Source organism: Petaurus breviceps, unplaced genomic scaffold (assembly GCF_028583685.1).
Source record: "Petaurus breviceps papuanus isolate PSGF00001 unplaced genomic scaffold, PetGlider_PUasm1.0 355, whole genome shotgun sequence".
NCBI lineage: Eukaryota > Metazoa > Chordata > Mammalia > Diprotodontia > Petauridae > Petaurus > Petaurus breviceps.
In genome coordinates, this window is record NW_027186289.1 from 1,093,461 (window position 1) to 1,110,807 (window position 17,347).

A 17,347-nucleotide genomic window follows, 5' to 3' on the forward strand; every position below is an offset into this window, starting at 1 on the left:
TGTCTGTAAAGTACTTGGCGCGGCGCCTGGCACATAATCGGCATTCAATAAATGCTTATTCCGCTCCACCCCCCCACAACAGACACGGAGGGAACGGTTTACTATTCTTTGCATCCAAACACTTTTGTGTTTCTTTGTTTTGATCACTCTGAACATGGGGAGTGGCGCACTGTAGGTCAAGTCAAGCAGCAATTATTAAGCACCTACGACCACTTTGGCTTCTAAAGGTAAGCAGGCAGTACATTTGAGTCAGAAAGACCTGAATTCAAATTAGACCTCAGACAATAGCTGTGCAACCCTGGGAAAATCACCTAATCTCTGTCTGCCTCAGCTTCCTGTCTGTAAAACAGGGATACGGGTAGCTAGGTGGAGCAGAAGACTTGAGTTCAAACCCAGTCTCAGACACTGCTTAGCTGTGGGACCCTGGGCAAGTCACTGAACCACTATTTGCCTCTCAGTTCCTTAGCTGTAAAATCGAGACATGCTGGAGAAGGAAATGGCAAACCAGCTCAGTCTCTTTGCTGAGAAAACCCATGGACAAGTTCATGGTAGAGGTGGACACAGCTGAACAACTGAATGAGAGCAAAAGGCGGGGATAATCACAGCAACTCCTGCCCAGGGTGGTCGTGCCAATCAAATGAGGGAATACTTGTGAAGCTCTTGGTATGGGCGCTACAATTACACCTTTGTCATTACTTTGTCAGGCCCAGCACTGAGCCTAGGGATTAAAGCAAATGCAGGATCCCTGCCCTCCAGGAGCTCACAGTCTACAGGGCAAGACCACTGGAAAACAACTCTATGTAAATGAGATACAAGCAAGATAAATCGGAGACTGTCTAGGGAGGGAAGGAGCTAGCGTTAGGACCTTACAGAGAACAGAATTTTGGGAGATCTGAAGGAAGCTAAGGGAGTGGAGGTGATGAGTACAGAGAGCATTCTAGACATGAGAGCAGCTGGAGAAAATGGACAGTGGGGGAACAGAGGGTCTCATTGAGGAGGCCAGTGGATCAGAGAGTATGTGGGAGGGGACAAGGTATTAAAAAGACTGGGAAGGTAGGAGGGAGCTGCTTTATGAACGGCTTTGACTGCCAAATAGAGGATTTTACATTTGATACTGTAGTGCGTAGGAATAAATGTTTCAGTGGTTTGGGGGAGTGGGTGGGAGGGGAACCCCCTATACTCACATACATACACATGGATATAACAGACACATGTGTGTATGCACATATATATGCATGTATATTTGTGTGTATATTATACATACATACATGTGTATATGTACATTGTTATTTAGTTGTTTTCAGTCATGTCTGACTCTTCATGACTCCTTTTGGGATTTTTCTGGCAAAGATAACTGGTTAGTCATTTCCTTTTCCAGGTGAGGAAACTGAGGTAAACAGGTTGAAGTATATACATGTACATAAGTTTATTATACATTCTACTTAATATAAAGGAAGCACAGCACACAATCTACAATTCATAAGGAAATACACGTTACTCTTTATTGTAAATTCCATGGAGCCAAAGGATTCTTACAGAATGTTCTTGTTGACTTTTGCCGAACTCTTGTATCTGTAGCCAGCCTATGGTTGCAATTTAGCCATGATTTGACAAATGGAGTTGCATCCCACTCTGCTAACTCTTTTCCCAATAAATTTATTGTCATTAAATCAGATACATGATTTACTGTTAAACTATTTCTCACCCTCGTACAAATTATATTCATTAAATGGTAACCTCTCTCGGCTTCAGCCGTACTGATGGCAATAGTGCTCACGATCTTTTTAGCCTCCTGTATACTTGTAGGTATCGGAACATTGTTTGCTTCTACATTATTATCTACAAAATCACGGAAATCACTCAAATCAATTTCATGTTTTAAAATTTCACTTAAGTGATGTAATTTGTTTTCCCCAGCTCTCCATGGTGAAGTAAGTTCTTCAAAAGGCCAAGTAGATGGCTCTAATAAATCAAAATAATGAAAAATGCTTTCATCATTTCTCTCTGAAAAGAGACGTAAGTTCATGTGTTGAATTATATTTTCCAGTAACACATTCCTAGGAAGAGCATTGAATGTGTTATGTTTACCGAATGGAATGCCTTTAAAGTTGTCTGACTTCATTAAATCTTCAACTTGAGATTCATGCCTCCCAGTACCAATCTTTAATTTTTCCAGAGCTCTTATGGTACATTTGATTAATTTTTCTGCTTTCTGAATGTTGGTTGATCCTGACTGTAAATGCAATGCAGTTGAAAGTAACGAAAGTTCTTCAAGAATGTCAATCATTAAAGCAAGGTCTTGCAAGAAATTACTGTTAGCTAATCTCTTTGCCAAACCAGAATAAGAAGGAGAATGAGAAAAATTTGTGTATAAGGTAGGATATGTGTGCCATATAGCAGTAGCAGCTTGCAAACTGCATGCGGCCCATCTCGGGCCCAGGACTTGACCAATTTTAACAATTTCACTTTCAAGTTCTTTAGCTATAGTTCCCAGCTCAGTCTGATTTTTATTAGATTGGTGATAAATAGAATACATTTTATCCAAAAATATTTTTAAATGATTAACTTGTTTTATTTCAGATATTGAATCATCAAGCGATAATTGCAACCGATGATTTAAACAGGGCCAAAAGATGATTTTAGGGAAATTTTCTAACAGCTTCGCAGCTACTCCAGACTTCCTTCCCAGAACTTTATTAGCACCATCAGAACAAAACGCAATTAAGTTTGCTTTCAAATACTCATCATTAAAGCCACAATCATCTAGAGTAGACAACAACGTTTCGAAGATGCTCTCAGCTGTGGTCGACACCAACTCTTTTAAAGCAACGAATAACATCGTGGGGGCTGGTGCGGACTGCAGTGTGCACTGGAGGTAAATCACGAGGGTGGTCTTCTTTGAAATCATGGACACCTCATCAAGGATGATGCAGATTTTGGCATTCTCGTCCACGATGCTCTGAAATACCTTCATCTTAATTTCTTTTGCTATGTGCTCTGCTATTCTTGTTGCGCTGTATCGGGTACGTAAACAGCTGCCTATATCGATTCCATTTTTCTCCTGTGATTCTATTGCTCCCTCGATATCAGATAAAGGCCTATTACGTTTCACTAAACTGTAAACAGTTTTGAAAACTCTTACAGTAGCATCGATATTTTTATTATTTAGTCTATGCAAGATATTTGAAATTGAGTCATCAGCTGATTCTTTTAACAAATTCTGAAATTTAGTATGGGCTTTAGAAACATCATGTTCCCTAATTTTTTTTCTCAGAGAAGCCTGCCTCGTAATTTTATTACTGCCGTTCGGGGTGATTAAATATGCACTCCACTCCTTGGACACATGGATGTGCTTTTCCGCTGTCACTCCTAAGTGCCGAACCGTGGAACAATCCTTACATCCTAATTTACCTTCTTTTATTTCAAGCCATTTGTACTGTTCTGAAAAGAGAAATGCTTGCTTTTTGTTCCAACAATCTGGAAGAGTGAGATTATCTATTTTTTCCTTTGAGGAACATGATGGTTCTTCTTCAATGACTAGTGGTTCAAAAGATTCAAAATTGGGCCCCACTGGCATCAGTGCTTCACAATCACTTTCATTCCTATCATTATTTTCCGCATCTGTCTTCACCTTCTTCACATTTAAAAAACTCAATAGATCACTTTGTCGTTTTGGTATTTTAGGAAGCATAATCTGAAAAATAATTGCATGTTAAGTTAGTAAAATTCATGATACCATTTGAGTGTTATAAAAATTCTGTTAAAGATTTCTCTATATAATTTTTGAAATAGTATAAATTTGTAGCTAAAATACTTGTATGAACTTGTATTTCAGTTTTCATTATACTTTGAGCAGGACTTGCAATTTCTTGCAAAATTCATTGTCAGTTTTTAGAATTCTATCATCATACAATAGTGCCACTCTCAGACCATGACGATAACTCTCTCATCCAGCAAAGAACTCACTCATGTCACTGACGAATGAAAGAATGTAGTTCCCACACAAATGTTGATTGATATTTCCCTCTAAGTTAATGAGTAAGATAAAAGTGAAGTAATTTTCCACTCACTTGTCCATGATGGCAGCAGCTTCTTTGCTGAATTGAGTAATAGTTTTTGAGGAGTGGAAGGATATTTTTACAATTTTTTGTGCTATTCACAATGTAATAGCTACAGACATGACCCACTCTAAAGTACAACTTGCATTGTTCATGTTTTCTCCATCACCTTCTTAAGTTTAGACTGGAATGTGCATGGAGACTGTCCCAGACTGAAATGTCTCACCAATGCCTTGCCTTCAGGGAATACTCACCTCGCTCAAAGTGCTCTGCACAGGGTCCTCTGCCTCCTGCGCCTGTGTGTCCTGGCTACCCTCCTGTATTTCTGCGTTGACCTCACGTTCTCCTACCTTGGGATACCAGGGACCACCTGTTGATTCCCTGTCCTTGGCTGATGTGCCCAGGCAGATGTTCTGTGTCCCAGCTGAGTCTTTGGCCTTGTCCCAAGGCTCCTGACTGAGGTGATCTGAAGGAAAGGGTAAAAATGTGTTGTCAGTCACTCTCGTCTAGACCTCCTAAGTTCTATGTTCTGCAGCTTCCATCAAAGAGGAAGAAACTCAGTTTGGACCAGAGACAATGAAGATAGTCAAGGAGGAACTGGCATGTAACAGTAACAGAAGCCCACCTGCCCACAACAAAATCATTTACGCCCAGGGTCCTGCAATGACTTAAAAATGTCATCAAAAACAATACGCTCAGCAGCAAATATATGATTCCTGGTAGACAGAAACACAGGCAGAAGCTCAGAAAATTACTCAATTGAAAAATGATTTGACATCTCGACCTACCAATACAAAAACATGCCTAGCAGAATCACGTTTGTTAAAACAAAACAAACAAGAGTCAATGATTGGGAATGAGAGTGATACTGGGCTGTAACAAGAAAAAACGAGTCACCCTTGTATGGGAAGAGTTGAAACAAGTGAGGAAGGGCTCAGGAACCAGACCTCCATTTGACCAAAAGGAGGAAGGGAAAGGCAGAAATTGACAGCCACCAGTGGAGACTGGACAGACAGGAAGGGAAGGCACCTTGGTGAAGCAAGGTGGACAAAGTGGGCATTACCATGTTTCCAGCAAGGTTAACAATCAGCAGACATGGAAGCTTATGGACACATGTGCAATCACTGACAACCTCAGGGTTTTTCAGGGCACATGCTCGTTTTTCTCATTTTCGTTTCCACATTCTATTGTACACACTTGAATACCTGTAGTTGTTCAAATAAAACTGGTTATTCAGAACAGCTGGCATTCAAAGGCAGAGTCAGAGCTTGGAGGGACCTTAGGGGTCACCATGTCCTGAAGCCTAGAAAAGTCCAGGGCCACAAGCTCCTAAGTGTCTGAGGCAGGACTGGAGCCCCCGACGCCCAACTCCAAGCCCACAGCCTTACTGTTCCCTCTTCTGGGGACACTGCTTATCTGTTCTTTACCCCCCTCAGTTAAGACTGACCCCCACCCACATGATAAAGAAGAGGAAAGCCAAACAATCCAACAGACCCTATCAGAAAGTACATGCCATGTTTGTTGTTGAACAATTACTTAGTTGTGTCCAACTCTTCATGACCCCATTTGGGGTCTTGGCAGAGATACTGGAGTGGTCTGCCATTTCCTTTCCCTGCTCATGTGACAGATAAGGAAACTGAGACAAACAGGGTGAAGTGACTTGTCCAGGGTCACACAGCTAGTAAGGATCTAAGGCCAGATTTGAATTGAGGAAGATGATTCGAGTCTTCTTGACCCCAGGCCCAGTGGAGCCTGAGCCCTGGGCAAATCACTTCGCCCTGTTTGCCTCAGTTTCCTCATCTGTAAAATCTATCAGGGACATGTCTGTCCACTCTGGCGCCACTCAGCTACCCCTATTGTACATGCCATACGCCACACCCTTAATCCTCTACCTCTCCATTGAGAAAGAGACAGGGGAGGGTACAGAGGGGGAATGTTGTCTTACCAGTCGTCCACTACCCTGCTCCTTCAATACAGCTCACCAGAGCCTGACAGCCTTAAAGAGTCTTTACTGTAGTCATTGTATAAGTGAGGGGCTGACAAAGCACAGCCCACACGCCCATCTGGCCCACCATCTTTTCTTGTATGGCCTCATGAGCAGAGTGGCTGCTACATTTTGTAATACTTTACTTAAAGTAAATACTTCTCAGCTGGTGAGCATCCAAAATGAAGCCATGCTGGCCCACAGGCCATCGTTCACCCACTGCCACCTTGGCCCTGCATCGCCTGAATCGAACTGTTCTGTTTCTCTGGATTTTTCACCTTTGCCATCCCTTGAGACAAAAGAATATTCAATTGCATTCAGAGACCACAATTTGTGCAAATGTTCCCTAATTAATGGACACACATTTGTTTTGTCAGAAGCCTGCAGCTCTTCAGGTCCTGGCTTTTCGGTACTCAAGACAAGCAGGGAAGGCACCACCAGGTCCTTATTTCTCTCATGCAATTAAGTCTCGAGGCCAATTTCAATGCCCTTTAAGCAAACACTAGGGTGGCCTATGTGCGGTAGGGTCTTAGGTAAAGCTTGCCCAGCCTACATAGCAGGGCCCTGTAAAATATTGTCTGACTACCCGACTGGACTTGACTCCTGGGTTGGCTGGTTTTGCTTAACTCCCCCCTTCATTTTTATTCTTTCTTTTAAGTGATGGCTCTCTGGTGGGGAAGGGAGGAGGGACAGGTCAGGAAATGAAAGTGATGGATAAATAAAATACAGCCATACAATTTTTTAAAAATGACACATCTCCCCAAATCACTGAGTTGCTTTTATCGTGTGTCCCAGAAACAACTGAACAGTCACCCTGGGCTCAATAAACCAAACTGACTTAAACTACTGAGGGAAGAACACTTTCTTTGCTGGGAAACCATCAGAAATTAGGTTGGGGCATCCTTTCACATCACCAACTTTAAGAACTTTCAAGTTGGGGCAGTTAGGTGGCATAGTGAAGAGAGCACAGGTCCTGGAGTTAGGAGGACCTGAGTTCAAATCTGGTCTCAGACACTTAACACTTACTAGCTGTGTGACCTTGGGCAAGTCACTTAGCCCCAACTGCTCTGCCTTGTTCCCTCCAAAAAAAAAACAAACAAAAAAAACCTTTCAAGTAAATATGACAAATATACATTTTATATAAAAAATAAAATGTAGTAGCCTCAGAAGACTACTTGGAAATGCTATTCAAAAGTTATTATTAAATGACCCATTCATCAGAGAAAGATGTTGCTAAATATGGTCAAGGAAGAAAGGTAGGGTGGTGGCACAGTGGAAAGAAGACCTAGCCTAGAATCAGGAAGACCTGAGTTCAAATCCAGCCTCAGCCACTTGGCTGGGTGACTATTTGAGGGGAGGGGCCCAGTTAGCTGGGCAAGTCACTTCACCCTGCTGGCCTCAGTTTCCTCATCTGCAAAATAAGCTGAAGATGAAGAAGGAAATGGCAAACCGCTCCAGTGTCTCTGCCAAGACAATCTCAGATGAGTCACAAAGTCTAACACAATGAAATGACTGAGGAAGGACAAGATGGCATTCTCAACAGAAACATCAGAAATTATCAATGGCCTCTGGAACAATTTAAATTTAAATGAAAACAATTCCAAGACATTACTACTTTACACTCATTACATCTTAAAAACAGCTAAATGTTGGTGGGACTGTGTAGAAATAGACAAATAAGAATACTGCTGGGCCAGCTGGGAATTGTGACATCAATCTCCAATAAAAGCTAGCAAGGTTCCTGCTGCTGGATCCAGGGAGCCCAGGGGCAAAAACACATCCTAAGGACCCTCCCCAAAGGAGGGAACAGAAGACCTCTGTGCCAAGGTTTTCACAAGACATTATTCACAGCAGCAAAAATAGAGGAAAGCCCAATGCCCCACGATGAGTGATGGCCAAAGCAGTGAAATGAGCTTGGCAGAAGGCAATCATGTTGTAAGAGATGACAAACAGGAAGAAATGGGATGGATCCACCAATGAGGAAGGCTCCTTTGCCTCCACAGACCCACCAGTGTGGAATCTCACTGCTTTAACTGCCTTTGCAAAGTGTCAGGCTCGAGACTGGACCTCGCTGCTTTAATTAGCATCTCTTTGAAGATTACTGAGGTAGAACATTATTTCAATAAACAATTCACAGTTTGTGTTTCTTTCCTTGAACATTTTCTGTTCATTTCCACCAAATTTTATCTACTGGGGACTAGAAGCAACTGATGAAAAAAGGGAATCACAAATCGACATGAGTGACGGAATCAATGTTAAAAGCTTCCACCCTCCAAATAGTTAAAAGAGAACAGCAGCTGTGTAAATGATGGAGCTAAGGAGGGAAGCTCAGCCTCCCCAGGTCTTCCCCAAACACCTCGGGGCTTTGTGGAGAACACCTGCTGCTTACAGCAGTCCCACTGGCCTGTCTGTCACTCACCTGGATAAACGGCTCTGGGGACCCCTGCCTGGAGCATCCATGGTGTTTCTCCTCTCTCTAGCTGGGAGATCACATCAGGTTTGGATGCTGGAAGTCCTGCCCCTGGGGAAGAGAAATCAGGAACATGGGCACAGAGGGCCTTCTCAGAGGTCAGTCTGAACTGCTTCCTCTTCCGTTAAAAAGAGAGATGCCCAGGGGCAGCCAGGTAGCACAGCAAGTAAGAGCACCAGCTCCAGTGTCGGGATGACCTAGAGATCGAATCCCGGGCTCAGACACTTAGCACCCACACAGAAACACCTGGCCGTGTAACTTTGAGCAAGTTACTTAACCCCAACTGCTTTAAAAAAAAAAAGAGAGAGATGCCCAGAAAGCAGAGGACAGTATGAAAGGCCTCTGAATGATGGGCTGGCATGGACTCTGTCCAAATCTGAGACAGGTCGCACCTCTGATCCACAGCCCGCTAAGAGGGGAGGGTTGCTCTCCATCTGCTTTGTGTCTCTGCCAAGAACTGTAGGCTGAAGGGAAAGGGTGAAAAGAAGTTACAAGCTCAAGGCCAGCCCGAGGTAACTGGGGATGACCTGGCACCTGTGGGGGGAGAAGTGCACCCAAAGGACATGTTCTCGACCAGTCCTGCACATTAAGCAGAGCCCCAGGCAGGCAGAGGGGAGAATGCAGCGATGCCCCTGTCACAGGGCACAGAGACCTTACCCACAGACACCAGGTTCTCATAGTTCTCCAGCATCACGTCCCTGTACAGGGCCCTCTGGGTGGGGCTCAGGCTCCTCCACTCCTCCAATGAGAAGTCCACGGCCACATCGCTGAATGTCACTGGAAGCTGAAACGCCCAACGCATTCCTGCTCAGTGGGGACCATTCCTCCCATGTCCATGGGTGATGCAGGGAGTTGGTACAGGGCATGGGGAGGGTCCTGAAGCACTGAGTTTTGGATACTCCATTTTTTTAATAAGACAGATGGGTGGCACTCTCATTTGTAAGAGGAGAATGGGCAGAGCTAAGGCTGACGGGGACCCCTTGGCTTTTCACCATCATGGTGCATGCCAACATACTGAAAAGCATTTTTTGGATGTTGCCTAGAAAATGGAGCTATTTCTATTTTTCTTCCTCTTCCTCTGTGGATTGGTCCATTCCTTTTGGACCATCTTCCACCCTCCTGTGAATCCCTTAATTTGTGTTAAGCTCTAGAACTCCTATACCTGCACAGAGACCTAGGGAGATTGGAGGTCCAGTGTACCTAGAGCTGCACCCAAGACCGAGGGGAGATGCTTTGGAAGGGGGAGCACTGCCTCACCTGCAGCCTGGCTGTCAGCACCCCAGAAGCCATTCCTTCCTCGAGGCTCTTATCCTCGGACAGGGAAGAGTCTTGAGTAGTACAGTCTGGGGGGAAGAGATCAGAAGGGAGGGAGAAAAACTCTGGTCAGCCCCACACTCCCAAGCACAGTCCTTGCCAGCACCCCAGGACACTTCCGTGTCTATGATGCCCTTGGCTTTCTCCACCACTGCTGGCAGTGCTTCCCCTCATCGCCTGCTCACACTCGATCATGGTCTCCCCGGCATTTTGGATAGAATCTGAAATGTCTGATGGCTCAGAACCAAAACTTGTCTTTGATGTGTCACTGGGTGGCCCAGAGTGCTGGGTCTGGAGGCAGGAAGATCTGAATTCAAATCCTGCCTCAGACCCTTTCTAGCTGTGGGACCCAGGGCAAGTCATTCACCACTGTCTGCCTCATTTCCCTCATCTTTAAAATGGGAAATAAAAGTGCCCCCCCCCATGATGTAATGATGGTAAAACCCTTAGCACAGGGCCCAGTGCTGAGCAGGCGCTAGGCGGTTCCCCCTTCCACACTGTAACTTTCCCTATCACCAGATGGCATAAGAAATTAAATGGGAATTTGGGGGGTTTTATGGAAGCCACAGACACCGCAGGCCAGTGAACAACACGGAGCCTGTGACCAAACCTTACCACGGGGTACTGCAAACACCCCATAAAAGAAAATAAACCAACTCAGACTTCTGGGGAATGAAGGGAAGGCCACAAAATTCAGTGCAGTGGCAGGGGGACCACTGCCTCCCCTCCCCCGCCCCGGCCATGTGGAAGGGACAGCAGTATAAATGTCTGCAATTGTCATCATTCTATCATTCCCCAAACTAAGGCCTTTCTCCGCCACAACTCCCCAGAACAGAGACCACCCTCTTCCCATCTAGCTGTAGCCCTGAGCAACCCTGCCATCCCCTGAGGCTGCTCAGCCCTCCCCACCTGACCTCCAGAGCCGGCATCTCCCACCCTGCGCTGGAGGGAGCGAGTGAGTGCAAATCCACCCTGCCCCCTAAATCCAGACCAGACCTGACTTCACCATCCATCCCTCTATCCCTCTGGGCCTTCTTGGTGTTGTGTCTGACTCTATGACCCCACCTGGGGTTTTCTTGGCAGTGTTTGCCATTTCCTTCTCCACCTCATTTTACAGATGAAGGAACTGAGGTAAACACTGTTGAGTGACTTTCCCAGGGTCACACAGCTAGGAAGTGTTGGAAGTTGGATTTGAACTCAGGTCCTCCTGACTCCAGGGCTGGCACTCGGTCCACTGTGCCACTTAGCCGTCCATCTTGCCATCCGTCAAAGTACACGTACATCATGTCTGTCACCACCACCAGCCCCCAAAATTCATGTATTCTCTATCTTGCTCTAGGTCCAATAATTAAATCAACGAGACCCTGGCATCTGCTCCAACGTTCTTGTGATTCTGGGGTCAAACTCTGTTGCCAGGCCATCACTTTCCCATCTATGGGTCCCCAGCATTTTTGCAAAAGCCTCTTTGTTCATTCACAAACCAGCTGGGTGTGAGATGAAACCTTAAATATGCTTCGGGTTTTCCTTCCTGTCATGATTAGTTATCTGACTCACTCTTCCTTTCCTTTGCTAATACCTTACAGTTGGGTCATGTCCCTTGACCCCTTATCTGGTGGGGAATGAATTTGGGGGTTACAAATGTGTCTTATTCCCTATATATCCTGGATACCATGGAATTAATCAGTGATATTGGATGGGAAGGTTTTTTCCTCCCAATCACCCACATTTTTTTTTTTTTACCATACTTGCATTGATTTTGTTCTTGTCATCAGAATCATCTCTTGAAGCTTCTGTGATTACCCTTGTCTCTTGTTTGGTCCCTGGGCTCAGATCCGAACCTTTTATGATGTGACCTTCAATACCCAGGTCATGCATCCATTCTGACCTCAGTTTGGCATGAGACATTGGTCAAAACCTAACTTCCACTAAATTCCTTTCAAGGTTTCCCAGGCACTTTTACCAAACAGGGAATTCTCCCTTAAGTGGAGAGTTAGACACGACTGAAATGACTCAACAAAACGTATTTCTCTTTTTAGACAAATACCAAAACATTTTGGGTAACTGCAGCTTCACAGTATAAGGAGGGGCCTGAGAATCTCTCTTTTATATCTGTATATTCTGCAGGACCTAGCCCTGGCCAGGAACATAGTAAGCACTTTAATAAATGTACACTTCTCATGATCACTTATTGGAGTCGTTGCACCAAGATGACTCCAAGTAAGACAAACACAAATAAACAAATTCTTAAGTTTCACCTCATGACTAGCAAACAGGCAAAGATGACGAAAGCCTGAACCAGCTAACGGTGGAGAGGCTGTGGGAAGATGGGAACAAGGATGGGCTAGGGGAGAGGTGAATTCTCCCAACCATTCAGGAAGAAAATTTACAATTCCGGTAAGTGAGAAACTGCTTACCCTTTGACTCAGAGATCCCACGGGGCAGAAAGTAAGGTCCCAAAGTGGCCAAAATATTAAAAAAAAAAAAAACCAGCACCTTTTGTGGAAACAAAGAGCCAGAAACCAAATGTGCCCATCCTGAGAAAGAGCTGGAGTGATGGTAGCACCTCAATGTCAAAGACTGTTAGTAGGAGGTAAGAAAGAATAATGGTAAGAAATGTGGAGAAGCCTGGGAAGATAAAGGGAGCACAACGGGAAAATGATGTACTCTCATCAGTGAAATGGCCTCACTGGGCCCACAGCAGGCTCTATAAAGACAAGTTAATTTTTAAAAAAAAGAATGTACACTTGGGGCGGCTAGGTGGAGCAGTGAATAGAGCACCAGCCCTGGATTCAGGAGGACCTGAGTTCAAATCCGGCCTCAGAACCTAACACTTTACCTGTGTGACCTTGGGCAAGTCACTCAACCCCAATAGCCAAAAAGCAAAAAAAAAAAAAGTACAAGAATGTGTAAGAATGGAAATGGAAATGCAAAACAAAAGTGAGAGACTTGTAATTATAATGACCAAGCTTGGCCCCAAGAAGAGACCTAAAATCCCCTTCCCTCCCTTACAGCACCAGAGGTGGGGAACCATGGGTGTGTAACACTGTACACATTACTGCAGGCTGATGCTGAATTACTTTTTTTCTTCTGTTACAGGGGATGCCTTTCTGGGGAAGGATATATCGGGAAATGAAGAGGATTTAAACAGAACATTGCATGAAATGTATCCAAGATGGAAGCAAGTGCCAGTAACAACAGAGGAACATAAAAGCGTGAGCCAGTCCTACAAATCAAACAGGGGGCTGACCCTTAGAGCTGCAGCTGGGGGGCAGGCAGAGGCATCCTCACTACAACCTGCCGGCGGGGCTGCTTAGAAGGCTCTTCCCCTTCATTCACTGCCGCTTCTAAGACGCTGGCAGGCTCTGAGGCCTGCCCGTCCTACTGTCTGGTACCGGGAAGCCCTGACTTCCAATCCGGCGCAGACCCCCAGTGGCGCGCCTGCCTCGGTTTCCTGGGCTGTAAAACGGGCACTGCTGAGGATGGGGTCCCTCTAAGGCGCCCGGCACACGCGCCTGCCTCTTCCCTAACCTTCCGTGGGAGCCGCCCCGGCCCCGACACGCGGGTGCTCTGGTCCACCACGAGCCCCCAAACGCGCCCACGCCCACGCCCACACAGGCCTCCTGCGGTCAGAGCCACTCCCCGAGGTCCAACCCCAAACCCGACGGCCGGAGGCTCCTCCACGCTGGGGCCCAGGCCACTGCCCAGCACGCGCCCGGAGAGGCAGGCCGGGCCAACGCACGCTGGGTATGCGATCCCGGGGTCAGAGCGGCCCCCGCGAGTTTACAAAGCACGGGAGGGACGTGGGCGTTATTATGTGTGAGCGGGGCATCTCCGCCTTCCTCAATACACCGGGCCAACGGGTCAGCGCCTTTGTCCGGCGCCTCCCCTGCGGCGGGCGCTGGGGAGACAAAGAACAGAGAAACAACTGCTGCGAGGTTCCGGCGGGCCGAGGGGCCCTAGCAGGCAAGGGTGGGAGGCAGAGCCTCTGCGCATGCGCGGCATCACCCCCTCCCCCGTGGCCACCACCGCTCCCTCGGTCAGCGGAGCCCCTGCGCATGCTCACTCTCACCCCCTCAGTACCCACCCACTTCCCTTAGTCAAGCGACTGAACCTCTGCGCATGCTCAGTCTCCACCGTCAGTAAATGCCCCAAGTCCCTCCAGGTCAGTCGGGCTGCTGAGCCTCTGCGCATGCTAGTCCCCCCCACCCCCATTCTGTCAATGCCCCCATCCCCCCTTATGATAAATCAGGCCGCTGAGCCTAAACTCATGCTCAGTCTCATCCCCTACTGTGGCTGCCCAATTCCCCAGGCTAGTGGCAGAGCCTCTGCACATGCTCAGTCCCCTCTTCTATAAATGCCCCATGGCCTTCAGGGTCAGTCTGCAGTTAAGCCTCTGCGCATGCTCAGTCCCCTCTTCTATAAATGCCCCATGGCCTTCAGGGTCAGTCTGCAGTTAAGCCTCTGCGCATGCTCAGTCTCACCGCCTCCAGGGGCCGCCCACGTTCCTGATGGTCAGGCTGGCTGCGAGGCCTCTGCGCATGCTCAGTCCGCCTCCGTGGCTTCTCCAGCCCCGTCTCTCTGTGGGGAATCCCCCTCCCACTCAGCCCTCCACCGTCCAGCTCCGTCCCTCTCTTTCACCGCCCCCGCCTCCTTGCGTGAATCCTGCGCTGCCCATTTTCCCTCCCGAGCCCGCTCCAACCCCGCACGCCTGGCTCACCAGCTGCGGTCCCGAATGGCGGCCACATAGCGCACACAGGCGCACACCAGGATGCCTCGGCCAATCAGAGTCCTCAGTGTGTCTCCCAGCCCACCAATCACGGGGCGAGCTGGTCGTCCTGCCCCGCCTCTGGAGCAGGGCTGTGCTGGAGCCAGCTCGAAAACCCTTAACATAGGTCAATGTCTAGGGTGAGCATTTACAATGTAGAAATCGGCCAAGCTAGGAGTTAGACCCTACTTTACTGTTTAGCTGATTGTCTAGACTTTTAAAAAGTGATCGAGAAAATGCCAGTAAAGCAGCTCGAACTTAAAGGGGTACAGGTGCCATTTTTTTTTTTTTTGGTTCTGGAGAGCCAGTTGTTAAACACTTACCATCCTGACTGCCCCTGCTGCTCACCAACTGCTACCCATGCCAGACCAGCTACATTTCCCTCAGTAGTGTAAAAAATGGGTGTAGTGTAAGGACTTCAGCCTTTCTGCTCTGGAAGAAATCTGCTCCTGCCAGACTATCTCTGGCCACCTCCAGGGCCATATGCACCTCTCTCCTCTATCTTTCCACCTAGAAATTCACGCCGGAGCAAAAGTATGGGACCATAGGCCAAGCTATAAAGAACGGTCCAAGCTCCTGATCTTGCAGATTGTGGAAACAGACTTGTTTGACTTACCTAAGGTCACCCAGGTTGGTGAGGTTTGATCCCACCCATTCTCTCCCACAAAACACTGCATCTCCTAACTCCTGGTCGTTTCCCTGGCTCCCATACCTACCACACTCTCTCCCAGGTCTGGAATGCTCTCCCTTCTCACAGCCCCTGGGTTTCCCTGGCTTTCTTCAAGTCCCTACTGAAATCCCACTGTCTACAGGAAGACTCCCCCCACCCCTTTCGTTCTAGTTCCCTCCATCTGGGGGTTCTTTCTGATTTATCCTGCATATAGCTTTTTGTAGGTAGCTATTTGCATGTTGTTTACCCCACATTTTGTTCCTTACATCATCAGTTATTCCAAGTATCCCTCTCCCTGTCCTTCCCACAGAGCCAAACAATATAACAAATAGTATTTTTGGAGGAAAATAAAATCAGCACAACTGATCCATATGTGACAGAAAACACATGCCATGTGGGGCATTCATATAGTACAGTAATAATGCATTATATTCACGACCACAATTTGTTTAGCTATTCCCCAATTGGTGGGCATCTACTTTATTTCCAGTTTCTAGCTATCACAAAAAAGTGCTGCTATAAATATTTTGAAGTGTGTGGAAATTTTTTCTTATTGATGATTTCTTTAGGAATGGAGTCTCTGGTTCAATGGACATTTCAGTCTCTTTATTTGCATAATTTCAAATTTCTTTCCAAAATGGCTGCAGCATTTCACAGTCTCCAGAATTCTTCCAACATTTACTGTTGTTATTTTTTTGTCATTTTAGCCAATTTGCAGGATGTGAGGTGAAAACCCAGGTTTGTTTTGATATGTATTTTTCTTATTATCAGTGATTTGAAGCATTTTTTTCATGGAGTTGTGAATATTTTTCAGTCCTTTTGAGAATTGTTGATACCCTTTGGTCATTCATCTCTTAGGGAATGGCCCTATATATATTTATTAATTGCTTATAGCCAAACCCTTAAGAAGTTTTTTTCCCCATTAAGAAGATTTTTTCCCCAATCAGCCACCTCCCTTCTTATCCCAGATGAATTAATGCTGTCTGTGAAGTTTTAGTTTCAAGGAATCAAAGTTATCTCTTTAATCTTTTGTAATTGTCTCTGCCCTTTGGTTAAGAATGGATCTCCTACCCATTGCTGTAAGAGCTGTGTTATCTGTTTCTTTTCTAATTTTTTAATAGCAAAAACTTTAATATGAAGTATTAAATTAAATGTAATCATTTAGAATGGATTGTAGAGTGTGGTGTAAGGTGTTGGTCTAATCCTATGCTTTTTGCCTCTTTTTGCATCCCCAGCACTTTACACAGTGCCCAGCATATAGTAAGTGCTTAATAAATGCTTGACTGACTCTTTTTACTCCATCAGGTGAGTCTACTTGTTGTTCCTTACCAACCCTTCCTTCACTTCATGGGCTTATTCTGCCACCTCTTCTCTTTTGAGGTTCACTTCATCCAAATACATCAGCCTCTCCAGGTCCTAATGACTGTTTTCTCTGTTCTCTCTTTATCTCTCTCTCTCTCCTTCTCTCTCCTTCAGTCTTTCAGAACTTAAAATTTTATTCTGAACAAATAAACACCAAACAAAATAGGCAGTGCCATATACACATTTGAATGGAAAAAAGATAACTGTATGTGAAAATTTGGATGGGCAGCTTCCTTTTCTTTCTAAATATACAAAAAAATCAATACATAATTTTTATTTTTACAAAAATCTATATTCTGTCCTTCCCAATCCTCCTGCCCCCTTCCTTCCCAATCTCCAAAGTAAGCAAAATGAATTTCCATATTGGTTAAATGGGAAAAAATAAGTCCCTCTGCTCAATGGGTCTGGGTCTGACAGGAGATGATGAGTATCAACATACATTTCAAAGCTGCTCTGCTTGTCTGTGATTTTTTTCCTGGCCTCCTTTCTATTTTCTTTGGCATATGAAAAAAATGAACCTGATTCTCCTTTCTTTCTCTTTGGGGTGGGGATGCTAGCCTAATCTTAGCTTCTGTCTCCTTTCCACCACCCTCCATTAAAAAAAAAATTGAAATGGGGCAGCTGGGCAGTGCAGTGAATAGAGTACCAGCCCTGGATTCAGGAGGACCTGAGTTCAAATCCAGCCTCAGACACTTAACACTTACTAGTGGTATGACCTTGGGCA

The 17,347-nt window shown here is 45.8% G+C and overlaps 1 protein-coding gene across 6 annotated transcripts; it reads right to left on the bottom strand.

Annotated features, from left to right (window-relative positions):
* Nucleotides 1-1,476: 1,476 nt before the first annotated feature.
* Nucleotides 1,477-14,609, bottom strand: LOC138168140 (E3 SUMO-protein ligase KIAA1586-like). Of its 6 annotated transcripts, none has more exons than XM_069097180.1 (8): nt 14,544-14,609; nt 14,308-14,404; nt 13,074-13,724; nt 9,770-9,855; nt 9,170-9,296; nt 8,462-8,563; nt 4,313-4,524; nt 1,477-3,694 (listed from the first exon to the last, which is right to left on the bottom strand). In XM_069097180.1, exons 4-8 carry the CDS (start codon nt 9,800-9,802, stop codon nt 1,502-1,504), a joined length of 2,667 nt encoding a protein of 888 aa, XP_068953281.1. In that variant the 5' UTR covers nt 9,803-9,855; nt 13,074-13,724; nt 14,308-14,404; nt 14,544-14,609; the 3' UTR covers nt 1,477-1,501. The 6 variants fall into 6 exon arrangements, with proteins under 6 accessions (XP_068953281.1, XP_068953278.1, XP_068953280.1 ...); XM_069097177.1 differs by having other exon boundaries at nt 10,892-13,724; XM_069097179.1 differs by lacking the exon at nt 13,074-13,724.
* Between the last annotated feature and the right edge of the window lie 2,738 nt (nt 14,610-17,347).

Coding starts and splice junctions, on each gene's coding strand:
- LOC138168140 (XM_069097177.1), bottom strand. CDS start 10,919: ATGGCAAACACTGCCAAGAAAACCCCAG. Junction 9,297..9,769: donor TGCTGACAGCCAGGCTGCAG/GTGAGGCAGTGC, acceptor TGGGCGTTTCAG/CTTCCAGTGACATTCAGCGA. Junction 4,525..8,461: donor CCCCAGAGCCGTTTATCCAG/GTGAGTGACAGA, acceptor CCTTTCCTTCAG/ATCACCTCAGTCAGGAGCCT.